The 18461-nt window shown below is 41.4% G+C and overlaps 1 protein-coding gene across 1 annotated transcript; it reads right to left on the bottom strand.

Moving 5' to 3' along the window:
* Positions 1–59: 59 nt before the first annotated feature.
* Positions 60–18327, bottom strand: LOC123758909 (uncharacterized). The gene is made up of 3 exons (XM_069334611.1): positions 18248–18327; positions 5108–5290; positions 60–3368 (listed from the first exon to the last, which is right to left on the bottom strand). Exons 1-3 carry the CDS (start codon positions 18300–18302, stop codon positions 1654–1656), a joined length of 1953 nt encoding a protein of 650 aa, XP_069190712.1. The 5' UTR covers positions 18303–18327; the 3' UTR covers positions 60–1653.
* Positions 18328–18461: the final 134 nt, after the last annotated feature.

The raw sequence follows: 18461 nt of genomic DNA, 5'->3' as shown, positions 1-18461 counted from the left end.
TTAAGCATAATTATCCCATGAAAACATTCTGCCACAGGTGAAATATAGAAACCCTGAAATTTCTATGACTTATTTACAAGTGTTTATTGATAAAGCTGAACTGATAAAACTTTCCAAAGTTAAGAACAAATTACTTTTTACAAAGTTAAACATGTATCATATAGCTCTAATTGTGTCAAAAGCACATTATGAAGTATCAGTATTTTGATGGCGCTCTAAGAATACTAAACAGCTGTTCATTATTCTGGCAGGCCTTCACTGATTGGATAAAAAACATAAAATTACAGTACATTAATTAATATCACTGAGGGTCTTAAAGGCTGCAAGAAATACTGTTGGTTGTGTCTGTCTGGCAACACAACCATCTGGTGCAGTGATCTTTCAGTAGTATCTAAAGAACTGAAGAAAATGCCAGCTAAAATAAATTAATGGGAACAACAAAGAAAATACTGAAATTCAAGCATAGGGCTGTTGTTCACCAGATGGGTTGTTGGACTAGAGGCTTCTGCAGTTACACACAAGTGTGAATGGCTAATGAACTTAATGCTATTTAGTGTAGTAAACACTTACTTGGATGCCGCTGTAACGTACTTATCACATATAAACCTGAGTATGTTGAGCATTTTAGACTTAAATTTTATGGAGCTTATTCTAGACTTGCTTACCAAAGCATCATCTACGTCTGCCATAAATAAAATACTGGATTTTATGATTATGATTAAATACATTATACAAAGACATGCTAAGAAAATCCTGTACATTGTAGCATGCCTCTAGACATTAAAACTACATTTCAAGGAAGAACACAGGGTTCCCAAATGGTTCTAGTTACCCTACGCCAGGACCAGATCAAACCGTCGCAGCAAACCTTGAACTTGACGGATGCACAATAAGCAGGGAGCCTGTAGATGGCCAATCAGAGATACTGTTGCCTCATGATAGATTCCTCAATGATCCTTGCCATGGCCTTGTATGGATGCGATGGCCTAGCACAACACAAGTACACTCCGAGTGCTACAAGGAGAGAGAGAACTCTCCTCTTGACCTCACCCTGTGGTTTACAAGGTACTCTGCCAGCAACTTGACATGTGGCTCACAGTGTCCTAACTTTATTATCACAAATTACTTACCACCCTGCGGTATATCATAATGTATATTCCCAACTGTTACTGTGTGTATTAATACCCATCTGTCTTGTTTGCAAAGGTTCTTTGATCCTATTTATATGTAGATCAGTCTTTGCTACAACAGTAAATATTTCAAAATTTACTTTCATTCTTGAATGTTTGTAATTTGGACAAAGTTACTGGTCTAATAACCAACAGAACAGCTATGATGCTTTCACTTGGCAATAGATTATGACAGTCACGAAAACCAGGCCAATGGCATCTTTATGGTCCACCATGAAGCAACCAAACAATAGAATGGTGAATCCAATGAAGTAACTTTAGAAATCCTCATTTCCTCATTACCTCATATTCATCCTTTGGCTACCAACTCCACCACCTGGCTCACAGCAGGAGATAGTTTCATCATGGCTACCAGCTGGTACCTATGCAGTGCCAAACCATTGATCATGGCTAAGATGATTCTGGAGAATCAAGACCAAGAACAAAAAATGAAAGAGGTGCTTTTTTTGGTGCAGAGTTGTATTCAAGTTACAATATTATCTAAGGTATACTGTATTCCCCTGGCCAAAAGAGTGGTGCACGACCCTCCTATTGCTACAGCACATGCACCAAAGCATACTCCAGGATTTATATTAACATTGGTGTATAAAACATACATGAAACAAAATACACACCCAACAGCAGATCCAAAGCATCCACCAATTTGTGGGATCAGTGATTTAAAGTCATCATGGGTGATAAATTCTTTTACAGTCTTCATAGTGTGATCAAATCGTCCATATTTCCTTCGTCGACGGACATACCCTTGTCTCGAAATAAAATTATGCATTACATGGCTCCTATCTAGTCCTCTAGTGGATATGGCTGTTACACAGTGCAGAAACTCGTAATGTTTTGCTCCACCTTTACAACTAGTCTCTGTGGCTAAAACATCATGGCTACTTGGGCACCAAGCACGTACACTGAAGCCTCCAGTAGATCCATTAGGTACCAAGAGGACATGAGGGGATACAGTGGAGTGCCAAGTTGTAGTGACTGGTCGGTGTGTCAGAGGATCGTGGGCTGTCACTTCTACCCATATATTTTTATCACACCTGGTGAGGTTTTCCAGCACTTTAATCTCCTGGTTTGTCAGCATGCGAACAGGGAAATGGCTCTCTCTCACCACCACCCATGAATGCTCTGTGTCACTTACCAATTGTGTCTGACCTTCTATAAACCATGGGGATTCTTGCAACACAACATTACCCAGCAGGTGCTTAGCAACTAATCTCATTTTCACAGCCCAACCAGAGAGCCTTCTACCCTTGATATTATCAGACTCAGGGATCCTCATGTGAGGTACAGCAGCTGCAAGGTGTTCCCATAGCTTGGACACATCATGAATGTTGTTCTGGGTGACTGCCACTACAGCAAGACTAGCAGCATCATAGGAAAGGGCTGCCACCAATGGATATTGAGGGTACAGGACAGACTGCAGATGATGACGATTGATATCATCCACCCTGGATGATCCTGCCCATGCAACAGTGCACACTGCACAGATCTCTGCAATGGCACGGGCAATAGGATGGTTGAGAAGTTTGGCACGATTGGCAGGATGAGCATGTAGCATGATGAGGTGACCATGTAGAATATGGCCAACAGATATCATGATTTCTGGTAAATCACTGCCCACTGAGATCCATACACCCGCTTCAGGGGAGGCAGCCAGAGTTTTCCTCAGGTATGTTGTGGAGATGTTGTTGATCTGAAGCTCTACTGGTGGTGTCACAGTGAGTCCCCGTGCTTTGCCAGCTGCCATCACTTGGGCCACCTGCTCAACCTCGCTGCTGGTCACAATGGGGATCAGGTGTGCAAGACCACTGCTTGCTAACCTGGCCACCTCAACTGTGATGAGTGCATCATGAGGGGGAGATAGTGATATGAGGGCTGGGCAATCACTGCTGGAAATAAGGGCTGTTGGGGACACAACCAGTGCCTTCCTGCCTGAGACTTCCATGTAATGACACAAAATGTTTACTTCCACTCCATCACCTCCTACTAGAAAGACCTTCACTCCTTCCTTCCAGAGTGTTGTGAAGGCATGGAGTGCACCTAATGGGGTCCCCCCCGTGGGAGCCTTGCGCAGCTGCAAGTGCATTGTAGCCACATGATTTCTTGCTGCCAGGACTGCTGCATCCCATAAGCCCTTGTCCATTGCTGATCCAGACATCAACACTCCAATCTTTGCTTCATCTGCAAAGCATAATTCACTAGTTATGGTAGGAATGCAGTGAACCAGGTTATAACATTCAAAATCTACTTTCAAGATACCATAATTAGGTTCAGATTAATATTTATCCAAAAACATACAATGATCTTTCAGTTAAAATTATTTCTCTGATGCTTCAGCTTCTCCCTACAAACAAATTTAGTTGTGTTAAGGTCAGTGGAGTGGAAAAAAAGGAATGGGGGAATGACAATACGTTGTTTGGTTTACACTGCATGCATACAGTATAATTATATGCAATCTAAATCTGCCCTGATTGAGTATGGTAAGTAGTTTATAATAAAAACTTGTTTTCACACATATGCAGAATATCAAAGGCTGAAGAATTAAAAAATTCAAAGAGCTAGATTAATTATTGTTAAAATAGATTGGTAAGCTTTCATGACTTGTCCAGAGTGTCCTTAATCACAAACTGCAGTGTGCTACCATTATGGAGGGTTCTTGCTCAGCTAAGGATCCTCAGTGTGGGTTTGATTCCACCTGAGTCATACTCTGCTCTTGTGGGTAATCCTTGTGTTTACTGTTTTTCTTATCCTAAGTATGCAGCCTGTTGTACTATTGTTCACTAGGCTCTCCTCATATTATCTTTTCCGGTTGGGCAATGACTTTTCAGAACATTCAGTATTTGCTCTTTACATAAGAACATAATACAAAAACTGAAGTTAGGCCTATTCATATATGTATATGTCTTACCTACTATTGAAACAATCCAGTGATCCCATGTCTATTATCTTACAGGTATAGTAATTTGCTCCTAAATCAACAACCCTATTTCTAAATCAGTTTTTACCCAGTTCTGTGCTACAACTAAATTTTATTAATTAAGTCGGTCAGTAGGTCTCTGTCCAAACTTTGTATCTGACACAGAACTGGACCCCATGATTCAGATAACCACATCATCGTCTAATCAAGCCTTCCTTCCTTTCTTCCGGCTAATCATTAACTCCTGCAATCACAGTTCTGAACGAAGGATGCATCATATGGTTAACAAGCTCTGCATAATATTCCTTACTTTGTTGACATCTAAACATATCTATTACAATAAGCAAATTCATCACTGAAGCGTATAAGTTAATCTATAGTACAGTATATAATTTACATTTTCTCTTAACATTTTTGTTTATACAGGTATATTATTAATAGACATTACACATTAAATATCTGAAATATTTATTGATATACAATAATACAGTAATATTATTTTGCACAATTTAGGTCTCATTTGGATTGTCCACATATCTTTTCCATGTTGCAAGTCTGATTCTACTTAAGACAATGTTGGTGAATTTGTCTTATTTCTTGAGACATGAAGAAAGTCACCAAAGGGCATTATATTTTTCCTATCCAACCTATTTTTTCCCTCATTAGAATTTTCTTGACTGAAAATTGCTCAATAATATGCACAAACTCGTCAAAATCCACTCAGTTTTAGAACGAATTGCGTTCACTTTGCAATGCTGGTTTAGTGAGAAGCAGAAATCAGTGGGTGGATTAATACAAAAGACATGAATTCCAAACCACTTACTTAAACATTTAATTGTAACTCTCACAAAGGGCAGTAGCTTTAAGTTCAGCAAGCCATGAAATTTAGCTGGAGAAAATGTTCAGGTATAATGGGATCTTTGACAAGCCACTAGCTTCCCTATGTATTGAGGTCACTAGAGATGGTGACCCTCAGGTAAATTCAGATAATCCATTGTGTTACCTTGTGGGTATGGGCTGGCCATCCCATGCATGTGATGATTAGTGGCATTCACTGTGAGGGGAGCAACGACTGCCACCATGACTGTCACCACTACACCCATGGCCGCCCATGAAGTCTGCCACTCCAAGCCCACTCTCAGCCTCCCGGATGACATTTCATTTGCAATCAGCTGATTTCCATCTTCTGAGAAAAGCACATGATGTCAGTATCAAATTTTAATTTGATATGGAATTATCAGCAACAAATTCACCAAATGAGACTATCTTGAAATTATATAGCAGAACTCTACAGTATATTCTACAATGCTGATCAGCCAATAGGTTCTCGTTTCTGGCTAGTTATGGTGAAGACGCTGGAATAATTGGTAAACTGTGTTACTATGCAATTATACTTTGAGACAAATATTTTAGGAAATAGTGGTAGCAGGTGAGAGTGAGTTTTCTCCTACCTAGATGTTAGAAACATCTTTTATTGTTAGCACAAGTTGTATAGACTATGGCCTATTCTATTGTTAGTGTAAGTTTTAGAGTGCTGGAAGTGGTGAAAGCTTGCTAAGGAAGGAAATTTGATGTGCTTGGTTAATATGAGAAAAATAAAAGGAAATAATAGTGAAAAGTGGAATGGAGTAAATGTTAGAGAAATGTAAATGAAATAATATGAGAGAATTAGAGTATGCAGTTTATGAATAATGTGAAGTACAGTATGGACAATTGAATAACTTCTTGTATTGCAGTTCAAGATGTTTGTGTGTGAAATTAAAGTTTAAAAGAGCATGTGTGGCAATTTGGATTGCATACGCATAGTGATAACAGAAGTGAAAATTAAAAAAAATTCTATTTGGGGGTAGCTTAGAGAATGAGATGGTATAGTTTAGATTAATTACAGTGGTTGATTTAAATATAAAATAAGGAACTATAAGCCCTGAAAATTATATAATTGGAGGTAAATGATGTATCAGGAATAAATCACAATGTAGATTGAAAGATTTATACAAATAAAAGTTATTTACTTATACATGTTCATCATAGTCTAAGGTGATACTAATTTCTAATTTGCTTAACCACGAACTGATTTTCATAAAGCTTGGTAGGTGTATGCTATGGTGAGGTTTTCCTAGCTGTGTAACTTTTATGTACTGTATTATTCATTAAGGATTAAGAATTAATAAAATAATATATTTTATTTTCTGCTTTATCCAAGCAAAACGATTATGAGATTGGCCACTGTAATGTACTGGCAAACTTGAAAACTTATGGCTAATTTATCTAAAAACAACAAAATTCAGAATACTGTAGTTCTTTATTTTTTACTGATGTTAAAATCTGCTACTTTAAATTGTGTGGCTGTATATCGTAGCAAGAATTACACAAAGATTAATTAAAAATATTATCCACGCTATCAGTTTGACAGAGTGACCTTTAAGTAAAAATTCCGTCACTAAATTTTACATTCATTTAATCTTACATGACTTACAATAATCATTTAGACTAATCAATAATCATTTACTGCTCTTATGATATTTTCTATTATTTGAAAGGTTCTCCCAATACTTAAAAAGACACAAAATAATAATGTTCTCCAAAAATTTCAGGTTGGCACAGGAGAAAATTTTGCATTAAAAGATTTGGTTTATTGTTGTTGTTTAAGATTCAGCCACTGGGAACAAAAAGTTCCAAGTAGCAGGGCTATGATGAGCCCGTATTGAACATACCTGGCACAGGAGTGGGGCTGTAACTGTGACAGATTTGGCGATTTTGGCACTTAAGAAAGGTTGCCCACCCTTGACCTAGAGCAACCTCTATACATCTAACCCGGGCTAGGGAACCATAAAATGAACTGCATTCGTGAGGTTCAGTGGGGCGAGACACCCCAGAGGCCGTGACTGCCTAGATAGAGAGGAGAGGAATTAGGAAGAGGAACGTTTGACTGAAACTAGTTAGACAAGGTTAGGGGAAGGGAATTATCAAGAGAAAGCTCTGAGGCATTATGACTATAGCATTTGCAAGGGGTCAAGATAAGGATTAGAGATGGGAAGGAATAATGCCCAGCCACTTGGACGGTCGGGGATTGAACGCCGACCTGCATGAAGCGAGACCATCGCTCTACCGTCCAGCCCAAGTTGTTGACTTAGACAGGTTTAGGACAACATGGGCTGCACGTGGAGCTGTTTGAACACCTGACGGTTGCCACCAGCGGCAGCTAGTTTATTGAGATTCAAGTTTCCAAACTAAGTTGAATTAGGGATAACACAACTTAGTTTGTATATTTTCTGGAGCTAATGATCATCAATAAACTAACAGGTATAAGACTGTAGCCGACGGATAAGTAAAATGCGCAAAAATTAGGCGCTTGTCAAATTATGTAATCACCCTAAATTTGTTGGCTAGATAAAGATTATCTATATAAAAGACGTTTACATAAATCTACTAAAGAAAATGCAATGCATCAAAGTATGTGTATTATATAGATATATGTATTGTATATGAACTATTTGTTAGGATTTGATCTATAAACATAAAATATTTGTGTCTTATATTGGTGTGGGTTGAGACTCACGTGTTGCACCAGAACCTTGCAAGACGGCTGATGGCGGCGTCTTGCTGCTGGTCAACACACCGGGCTCTACCCACCTCTGGAGAACGCCAGGACACATATAACCTCAAATCCCCCCCAAAAGGAAAGATAAACTGATTAATCTTGTTTGGCCGGGTCTTCCGGTAGAAAGCTGGTTGTGTTGGCCGAAGAAACCATTGCGGAGCAGAGGAACCGGAAGCTGTATCGTAACCGCATTGACGAGTCTCTCAGTCAATGACTAAGATGACTCCAGACATGACACTCCAAATATGAAAGTGAATACTGCAAGTCATACAGCGAACATCGTTAACACATTTCAGGAACGGTCTGCCAGGAGATGAACAAGAAGGTTCGCATTTTGATGTCTGCTGCAGGCATAATCATGCATCTTTTTATGCATAAGGTAACTATTTCACTTGTTTGTAATGCCTTGACCTCACCAGTCTATTGTCTAGTTACATCTGGCGGTGTATATATATCAACCATCATTATGAGAGTATATATAGACAGTGACACCACTAAGATATATAAAACTGGAGCTGGCAGAGAAAGGTTACCAGCACAGAACGGCGCCCATCATCTTGGTAGGGGCCCCATTGCTTTGCCCAGGACCTGCAATGTTGTTAAAACGGTCCTGGATATATATATATATGCGAACAAGCCTGAATGGTCCCCAGGACTATATGCGAATGAATATATATATATATATATATATGTATATATATATATATATATATATATATATATATATATATATATATATATATATATATATATATATATATATATATGTATATATATATATATATATGTATATATATATATATATATATATATATATATATATATATTTTTTTTTTTTTTTTTGTTGAGATATATACAAGAGTTGTTACATTCTTGTACAGCCACTAGTACGCGTAGCGTTTCGGGCAGGTCCCTGGAATACGATCCCCTGCCGCGAAGAATCGTTTTTTCATCCAAGTACACATTTTACTGTTGCGTTCAACAGAGGCTACAGTTAAGGAATTGCGCCCAGTAAATCCTCCCCGGCCAGGATACGAACCCATGACATAGCGCTCGCGGAACGCCAGGCGAGTGTCTTACCACACACCACGGAGACTGCTAAAAGACTGGTACATATTTTGATACTGCAGTGATTCAACTGAATTCTACTCCTTTAAAAAAAAAATCCATTTTTCTTGTCAACATTTTTTACCGCATCGCCAACAGCTGACTGCCGTGTCGAGTTTTATCGAGCATAACCTTACGCTGCACGATATCTCAGGAAGTTGTGAGCTGGAGTTCCCAGTGATCAAGTATGTGATCTTTGCCATGCTCTTTATTCTCAGATCTCATTCTATTTTACACTTAAAATTATGTACATGAATTCATCAATTCCTGTTTACGCATCTTACAGACTGAACCGCATAACGTTCACAAGGTCTCTAAATGTAACCAGATCCAGTTGCCTCAGTTTTATTCCCGTACTCCAACCCCTCTGTTCTGAGACCAGGCTTGTGGCATGAATATTATGTATAAAATTGAATGCCTGTTTGCTTGTTTGTCTATCCGAGATTGGAGGTCAGATGCTTGGGACCCACCTCACTTAGCTTTCCAAGATGAATCATACGAGTATTGGAGTATCGTAAGTCCGTCGGGGTCGGCCCCATTGCCGTACTTTTAAGAAATATTGTCATTATAATGAACCCTATGATTTTCACGAAGTCTGAGATAAGATCAGGGGTCGTGTTTTCTGTAGCGTTTCGATGTTTAATGCTGTCGTATTCTTTTGGATTACTGTATTATATGTTCTGAGTGAAGGGGAGGGAGAGCAGGGTATGTTGGGGAGAAAGGTGTAGAGATGTGCACACAGACGGGTACCCTCTCTAGTGTGTAGATAAGAGATGCGTTTCGTTGACCCTTGTCAACATTATCAAAGGCAGAGTCCATCGGTTACAATGTTAGAGCAGCCAAATATTGAACTGGGGGATCAGGTGAAGCACTTCACTATGGGCCAAGAGACTCACTGCAGCTTACCAATATTCTGTTTCAATGATGGCTTTGGCAGTATGTTGGGCGTTTCGTCGTGTTCTCGAAGATGGCAGAGTGTAGCCTAATGTTAGTTGGCTGGGTTTGTTTGATGAGTTGTGCCTCGCCGATGTTTAATCTATTCTCGCTGTATCTGTTGATTATTTTAGTAATATTTGGATATCTCTAGTGATGATCTGGTTGCGTGTAGAGACTGTGTGTAGAGATGGGCCTTGCTGTTTGTGCAGTGTCAGGCACCTTGAAGGAGATGTTGTTGTTGTTAAAGATTCGCTACTTGGAACAAAGTTCCAAGTAGCACGGGCTATGGTGAGCCCGTAGTGCCATTGAAAGAGATGTTGTTGTCTTCCCTCTATACTGAGATCGTTGGGGCTGACAGTCCACAAGTCGGCCTGTAAAGACATAGACCACAATCGACTCTTTGAAGGCGTTTTGTTTGGTGTGATGAGAGCCTTTGATGAGCAAGTTGGCAGTTTTTTTGTTCTTATAGTATATAATTAATTCAATCATCTGGTTGGTGTCGGTAGGGAACAATGTTTCTATTAATAATGTCTTTCAGGGCTCTTTTTTCTGCATTGTGTCTCGTGGAAAAAAAAGAGATCCTGTAAAATATTTTAATACGAGGAACTGACTGTTTCGCCTGAAGCAGCATGGCGGCTCCCCTTTCTTTTATTGAAGCTAAGCCATCATTCTACCTCAGATGAAAAAGTAAAAGTACCCTACCAGTCAATATTTTATTTCATCTGTGTTTGTCAAATAGACAAATAGACAGACACAATCTCACTCTCTCTCTCTCTCTCTGTTTCTCTCTCTCTGTCTCTCTCTCTCTGTCTCTCTCTCTCTCTGTCTCTCTCTCTCTGTCTCTCTCTCTCTCTCGTTCGTTCGTTCGTTCGTTAGTGCTAGGGAAACAATAGCAAGATCTCCGTGACTTCCGTGCCGAGTGTAACCAGACAGCCATTCATCACTGGGGAAATACCTTTCTTCACCGTCCACTGAATGTTTGCTGCGCACACCAAAGCTCCTGCCTCGAGTGCCATCACTCCTTTACGACTGTGCCTTCCCGTTGGCTAGATTGACCTAATGACCCCTCATAGGTCGCTGGCCTTCAAGCCATCAAGTCAGTTTCCCAGTGTAGCCTCAGTGTTTCCGTAGAGATGAGTTAGTGGTTATGGAGCGTGAACACTGACACGGGGAAATGACGGTGTCGTCTATGTGTGAGTGTAGGGCTTCGCTGATAGATAGCAAGAATTTACAGCTTGCTTACAGCTGACACTAACAGCTGGCAGGAACACCCCGCTGACAACAGTCCACGTCCACAACATTGACGGTCATTATTGCCAGTTTGATTTTCTACTTAAACACAGTTTACTGACGGTTAAAATAATTACTGGTAATCATTGTCGGGAGAAATTCTCAGTATGGCGAATTATATAGCGAAATCCAGTTGGGAAAAAATCCTCAGAAACAATGGGAGGACCTTCGACAAGCCGCCAGCGTCATGTCCCCGTCGAGTCCACTAGGGAGATGTTGCCCTTCAGGAAAAAATACTATTGCCGAGGGGAGCGACACCTACTGACCAGGGGACAAATAGTTCAAAACAGATAAACGCCCTTACTGAAAAGGTTTAAAATTCACAGTAAAATATTACAACATATCCTCCAGCCTAAGGCATTATTACATATGCTGACTTCTACGGACGTTAATCAACAGTTGCAACATCCAAGTCTGCGGGTTGGTACAAGAATTCAACTAACTACGAACCACTTATTGTGATGAAAAGGAAGCAATAGAACAACAGAAGTACACTTACATCGCATCAGGCTTGGATACCCATGTGCATGGGAAATAGGCTTACAGGTTCTGGAAGATGAGAGGAAATGTCAGCACTGTGGAGAAATGCCCGACAGACCACTGGAACATTATCTAACACAATGCACAGTTACAAACCCAATAAGATTTCAACTTAGATTCAACAGAGCAGATGTTGTTGTTAAACACATGGGACAAAATCTTACTGAAGCGACCATACGAGTCATAAATACTCATACACCGCCTATGTAAAATAGAAACAAGTAAAACTTAATGGGCCAGCCAGAGGCTTAGGGCCCGCACAGGAATATCCATGCAAAAAAAAAGAACAATAATAAGTTAGTATTTGACTTATACCCCAGCTGACATGATGAATCTTTTAATCGGCATGATAACTGTGCTTTATTTTACAAATATATATTCAGTTCATTATATATTAACGGTTTATGCATAGTTTGATCTAGGAAAGGTCAAAGGTGTTCTGGTAACGCTGATACTAGAGTGCGGCCTGTGGCTCGTCTTGTGCACATCGCTGGCCAAGACAGCCATCGCTGGCCACAACGGCCATCGCTGGCCAAGCTCAGATTGACAAATGTACGAATTACCGTTACCGACTGAGTTGGTCCATATATAGTACACACACATGGTTAACCCCCCCCCCCCCCTCTCACGGCCCTTTGTCTTAATCCCGGGCCCCACGGATCTTTCTTAGCCATTCTCGCAAATGATGAGAAACGTACAATTCTTACTGATAATAAGAACAATAGCAAGACTGTTGGCAGAACTAAACGCGCCTAAGAGATAGTAGGAAAGATGGTTACTAGACTTTAACATGGAAAAAGTGTTAAGTTATCATATTAAGCGCGAGATACCTAACACAGGATAAAAAGTATCGAACTTTCCAGTGTAGAAAACGAGAAAGATTTGGTTATCTATATAATCCCAGACTTGGTGGCAGAGGAATACAATCAGAGAATAACGTCTGAAACATTCCCGCAACAGGTAATTTTTGGGATCCCTTGAGGAAACCGGTGCGAAGTGATAGACAAAGAGGTTTAATATGAGACACAGCAGGAGACACAGATAAGCCGGCGAGTCATCAGGACTCAGATGGAGCGTCTTCAGCATAAGACTTGCCAATATGAGAAATGGTTTAGAAGAGATTATACAGGTATTTATTTATTTTATATAAATGGAAACAGTTTGAAGCATGTAGGTGAACATTGGGAGGAGTCTTCTCTTACGGTTGCCTCGCCCAGATGTTCACCAAGCTGGTAGCCTGGCGCACACAGCCGCACCAAGCTGGCAGCCTGGCGCACACAGCCGCACCAAGCTGGCAGCCTGGCGCACACAGCCGCACCAAGCTGGCAGCCTGATCCACACTGCTTGTTGCCTGCTTGTAGCTGGCTGATACTGAGCACTCCTGCTTACTGTTGCTGACCGTGAGAGTTGATGCCCCCTACTTTGTCTCTGCTGTAGTTTAAGAGTACTGGCTGGTTTAGCGACCAGTACTGCAGTGTGTGTGTGTATGGGAGGGCCTTCTGGCCGGCGTGTCGCTCGGTCTAGGCGGTGATAAGTCTCTTTAAGTATACACATCAGCTGGGAGGCTGAACCATCCGGTGTTTGGGGGAGTAATGTGCCATGCGTACCTTGCTTCGTACTTGCGTATCTCCTGTGATTCTTGCGTAACTTATGTTATACTTGTGACTTCTGTGGGATTCTTGTATCTATTGTATGATACTTGCGTCTCTGCATCAAATAATCTCCCTCTGTCTCCCTATAATTCCCTCCAGGAGTGGAGGAGTTCCGTCCAAAATTATACAAAATATCTTGCTGATGACTTGTATTTTCGTGGTGGAACTCCCGGTCGTAAAACCTTCAGAGGATGGAGCGGCGCCCCGAGACTAGAAACACGCTACCGTCACTAATGTCTTCAGAAAAGGCAGACGCGCTAACAAAAAAAATTATAGAACACTCAGCATGTGCTCTATCTGGATTTCTTTAAGGCATTTGTTTATGCATTTAAATATTTAAAATGAATATTTAAAATGCCGATGGGGCGAGTTATAATTTTTGTGTGTGAATGTTATATTCTCGCAATGCCACTTAACACTTTTGCCCAAGATGAACATGAGTCCTGCCTCTGTTGACTTCTGCTGCTTTTCTCTGTTCGTAGTTAAATGTTCTAACCTTCTTAGCAAGCGCGACCCGACTTAATTATCTGTCCCTCTGTGCTTTGTCTTTTGTTGCTATCTCTTTGTACTCGCATAATTGTACTCACCTAATTGTGCTTGCGGTTTGTGTCTCTATCTTAGTTCTCTTGGTCTTATTTCACCTTTAATTCTATTTGCATTTTCTATTCACTCACCTCCTCTCTCAGCTTCCCTCTTGGAAGCTGAGAGAGCTTCCTCAGCTTCCCTGTGTTGGCTCCATCTCCCTCTCTCGCTAACTCACATAATGAGGCTACGGGATGAACCGAAACGTCGCCATTTCACATGTGTAGGTTCGAGAATTGGGTTACCTGTGTTCAACTAGGTTGTTATGACATTCTCTGCACGTGTAGCGTGTTCACCAACAACAAGCACTGAAAGGAACCTACGTATATGTACTGGTAAAATATTTGAATGAATAAAACAGCGGTTAAATCACAGGAAACAGCGAGGTTCTGACTGGGACAAGATGTTGTAAGGATTAATTTGAGGGGCAAATTATCCCAATAATCTACATGAGCCTCGTTGATAACAATGTAAGTTACGTTATCTTCAGCGCGTTGGTCTTACTCAGAGAATACAGGGCCTCGCCGCTGGTAACCGAGTCCGTCGACGAATTATTATTATTTATTTATTTATTTATTTATTTATTTATTTATTTATTTATTTATTTATTTATTTATATATATACAAGAAGGTACATTGGGTTTGTGAGAATACATTGGATAGTACAGTATTTACACTCTTGTAAAGCCACTAGTACGCGCAGCGTTTCGGGCAGGTCCTTAATCTAGCAGATAATTTTAAGTAGGTAATTTCTATCAGAATTGATAAATGATAAAGATACATTGCAAGAGAAAAATGAGATGAGAGAGCTAAGTAAGTATATTAAAGCACATTGTTATATTAAAGCTCTGATTGATTACATTGACAGCTTGATTAGTAATTTAAACAAGATTAATAGACACCATACAGCAGATTGACAGCACATTTAAGACAGCAATGATCACAATGATAAAGATGTTCAGATTGGATACATAAAGATTGGGAGACTGGGTAGCAAAAGATACAGATAAACAAGATTTATAAACACCATACAGCAGATTGGCAGCACATATAAGAAAACAGCAATGGTCACAATGGTAAAGATGTTCAAATTGGGAACATAAAGGTTGAGAGATTGGGTAGCAATTGATACAGTGCAATTTTAAGGCAAAAAGTGAAAAACTATGAAGATGAAATTAGGTACTTTTTAGTATTGATTTTGAATGATGTAAAAGTTGGACAGCTTTTCAATTCAGTAGGGAGTGAGTTCCATAAACTGGGGCCCTTTATTTGCATAGAGTGTTTACACAGATTAAGTTTAACTCTGGGGATATCAAAGAGATATTTATTTCTGGTGTGGTGATAATGGGTCCTATTACATCTGTTTAGGAAGAGTTTCAGACAAGGATTTGCATTTAAGAACAGGGTTTTGTAAATGTAGTTGACACAAGGGAATTTGTGGAGTGAGATTATGTTTAGCATGTTTAGAGAGTTAAACAAGCTTAGACAAGTTAAACAAGAGAGAATTAGGTAATTCTCTCCCTCTGGTCCGTTGCATCCTCCCAATTTGTAGTTTTGTATAATGCGAGTATATTTTTATCAAGGGTATTTTGATATAAAAGGCAAAGTGGTTATGTAAAGTGGCTTTGCAAGTTGGTTACGTAGTTATGTAAAGTGGTTAAGCAAAGTGATTATGCAAAGTGGTTAAGCAAAGTTGTTAAGCAAAGTAGGTTGTTTTCCCTTTGCTCTGCCAACAGCATGCCGGAGAGCGACTGAAGCTCTCTATTGGTTTATTTACAGGCCGGGACCTGCCGCCGCTGAGCGGTTGCCACTAACCTGCACCCCTAAATGTGCGCTGGAAGCGTTTGCTCATAGATTGATAAAATTATTCCCGCTAACCTGTAGAACATCGCAGTTACCAGATGGTATCAGTGATCTACTTATACTTTAACAAGCTTATACAGAGTATACGTCATGAGCTAAACAAGTTTATACGTAGGGTTACTGAACAAAAAATCATTCAAAGAATGATATCAAAGAACTAAGTCAACTTTCATACCAGGAACGGTATGAAACGTGAATCACTCCATGGAAACACAGGTGGAGGCAGCCCACCCTGCAAGACTTCTCTATCATGTAATGAGCAAATAAAAGTATATATTTTTTTCCGTTCGGGAGATAGTCATATTTTGTACTTTTCTCAACCTAATAAAGTAAGGGTTATCTGTGCACAAAATTCAGTAAAACAGAAAATCTATATTAGCGAGAAAATCTTTGAGGAGGATGGGGATCGAACTAGTGTCCTGCTGGGTACCTACAGACACGCGCCTTAACCCGTGAACCACGACATGTTGAAGATTATATAACTCGGGATCCACCTGGATCCACTAGGATCTGGAGTCCCGGAGCTAGCAGCCAACCCGCCTACACTCTGGTGTAGGTGATGGAGCGCTCCACCAAACGTTCCCATCACAATACACAAGGAAATCACCATAACGTGACCCGTGTATATGTGTATGTAGGTGTATTGTTTTAGGCGTTATACACACGCCAGTTTTCTGTTTTTTATTTAGACATTCAAACATACAACATTTGTACGCTTCAGATGTACTCATTCACGAAGTGGAAATTTATTATTTTTACTTGTAGTTAAATAATACATATTTGTACAGACTGTAAGGATAAGTTATGAGGTGAACTCTGCGGTCGTACTGTGAGCGTGACTGTCAAGCGGCGAGTGGACAGGTCTTGCGGGTGTGGACAGTTGACAGTCGATGTGCCCTGTCCATGACTTTTCCTCCCGTCCCAACCAATAGTTAGAGATTCTGAATGACGGTACTCAGGAGACGTGCTGTGAGCTGTGTGCTGCTGGAGCGTTGAAAATGGTGGGTTATGGCGACGTGGGTCTGGACCCACCGTTTGTCTCACTCTCAGTGTCTGGACCCACCGTTTGTCTCACTCTCAGTGGCTGGACCCACCGTTTGTCTCACTGTCAGTGTCTGGACCCACCGTTTGTCTCACTCTCAGTGTGTGGACCCACCGTTTGTCTCACTCTCAGTGTGTGGACCCACCGTTTGTCTCACTCTCAGTGTGTGGACCCACCGTTTGTCTCACTCTCAGTGTGTGGACCCACCGTTTGTCTCACTCTCAGTGTGTGGACCCACCGTTTGTCTCACTCTCAGTGTGTGGACCCACCGTTTGTCTCACTATCAGTGTGTGGACCCACCGTTTGTCTCACTCTCAGTGTGTGGACCCACCGTTTGTCTCACTCTCAGTGTGGTGTCCAGTACCTGTGCTTCACTACCGCCTCCGCCACAATATCTGGCCGGTGTGGCAGGAAAGGCAGGTGACTGGAACAACCTTAATGTGTCAATCAGCTGTCAAGACCAGCTGATGGCGGCTGGTACCTCCGTGGTGATGCCTCCCGCTGCTGCCGACCTGCAGTTTTACCTGAATTTACTTGAGGGGCCACTAGTACTAGTGGTTTCCAATGGACAGGAAGCCGGAGGCTTGCCGAAGGTCCCCTTATTTGCCTTGGTGATCTTTTTCCAGTTGTACTTTAACATTTAACAGAGTTTTGGCATTTACGGCTTCGTCGGGTAGGCGGTTCCATGGAAGGGATATGTTTGCATCTGTACACTTCACTTGCGGGTGACATTTGTATAATAAGTTATATGTTTTGGTAAAAACTTTGTGAGTGGTCACAGGACTCGTCAAGCACTCTTATGCGTCCACTTACGAAACCTGTTCATCTTTACGCAGTCGTGGCGGCTTACTTTACATGTAATAAGCAGTTTACGAGCTTGCAGTCACTGCGAGGTCGTTCTCGACCCAAGACAGCCTCTTAGTAAGAGGAGATCATAAGCTGTTTAATAAATGCAAACTGAATCGCCATGATTGAGGAAAGTTGTACAGGTTTCCAGGGAAAGATCGGGCGAGCGGTCCAGTCTCTGGAGCAGCTCTGCTGGAGGGCGAGCGGTCCAGTCTCTGGAGCAGCTCTGCTGGAGGGCGAGCGGTCCAGTCTCTGGAGCAGCTCTGCTGGAGGGCGAGCGGTCCAGTCTCTGGAGCAGCTCTGCTGGAGGGCGAGCGGGCGAGGCGGAAAGAAGGCAGATGATGGATGGACAAACATGAGGGAAAAGCAGGTAGTGAAGCGAGGAAAAGGCGGAGTCAGCAGCAGACAAATGGGAAGGGTAGTTGAAGAGATAGAGAAGCCAGAAGGTGGATAGAAGAAGCACGTATGCAGTAACCAGAGGGCTAAAAAAGAAGCAGACCAAGTAGCGCGCGCGAAGTTGATGCTTCGTTACACCAAGAGCAACAGACGGCAGAAGACACATGACGGAGACACTGAAGATACACACACTAAGCATACAAGTATCCAAGCTATGTCAAACAGGGAAAATAAATGTCCTCCTTAAACAGGTCTGTGTTGGCATCCATCCGTATGGCGGGGACTCACCGAGGGGCGAGTGATCAGTCGTGTTGAGGACGCTGTGGTGAGCGCAGCGGACCATCCCACCGCCAGCACTGCCCAGCCAAGACTGCAGTGGTGAGACTGGCGGCACCAGACCAAGGTGGAAGGGGGAGGGGAAAGAGGTCAGTGATGGGTGGCGGAGGAGGGAAGATCATGCCAGATGCTATGTCTACTACTTCAGAGCTATGGCGGCAGTGCT

Source organism: Procambarus clarkii, chromosome 31 (assembly GCF_040958095.1).
Source record: "Procambarus clarkii isolate CNS0578487 chromosome 31, FALCON_Pclarkii_2.0, whole genome shotgun sequence".
Taxonomy (NCBI): Eukaryota; Metazoa; Arthropoda; class Malacostraca; order Decapoda; family Cambaridae; genus Procambarus; species Procambarus clarkii.
Note: the sequence above shows the minus strand (reverse complement) of the source record. Positions and strands in the feature narration are given on the sequence as shown.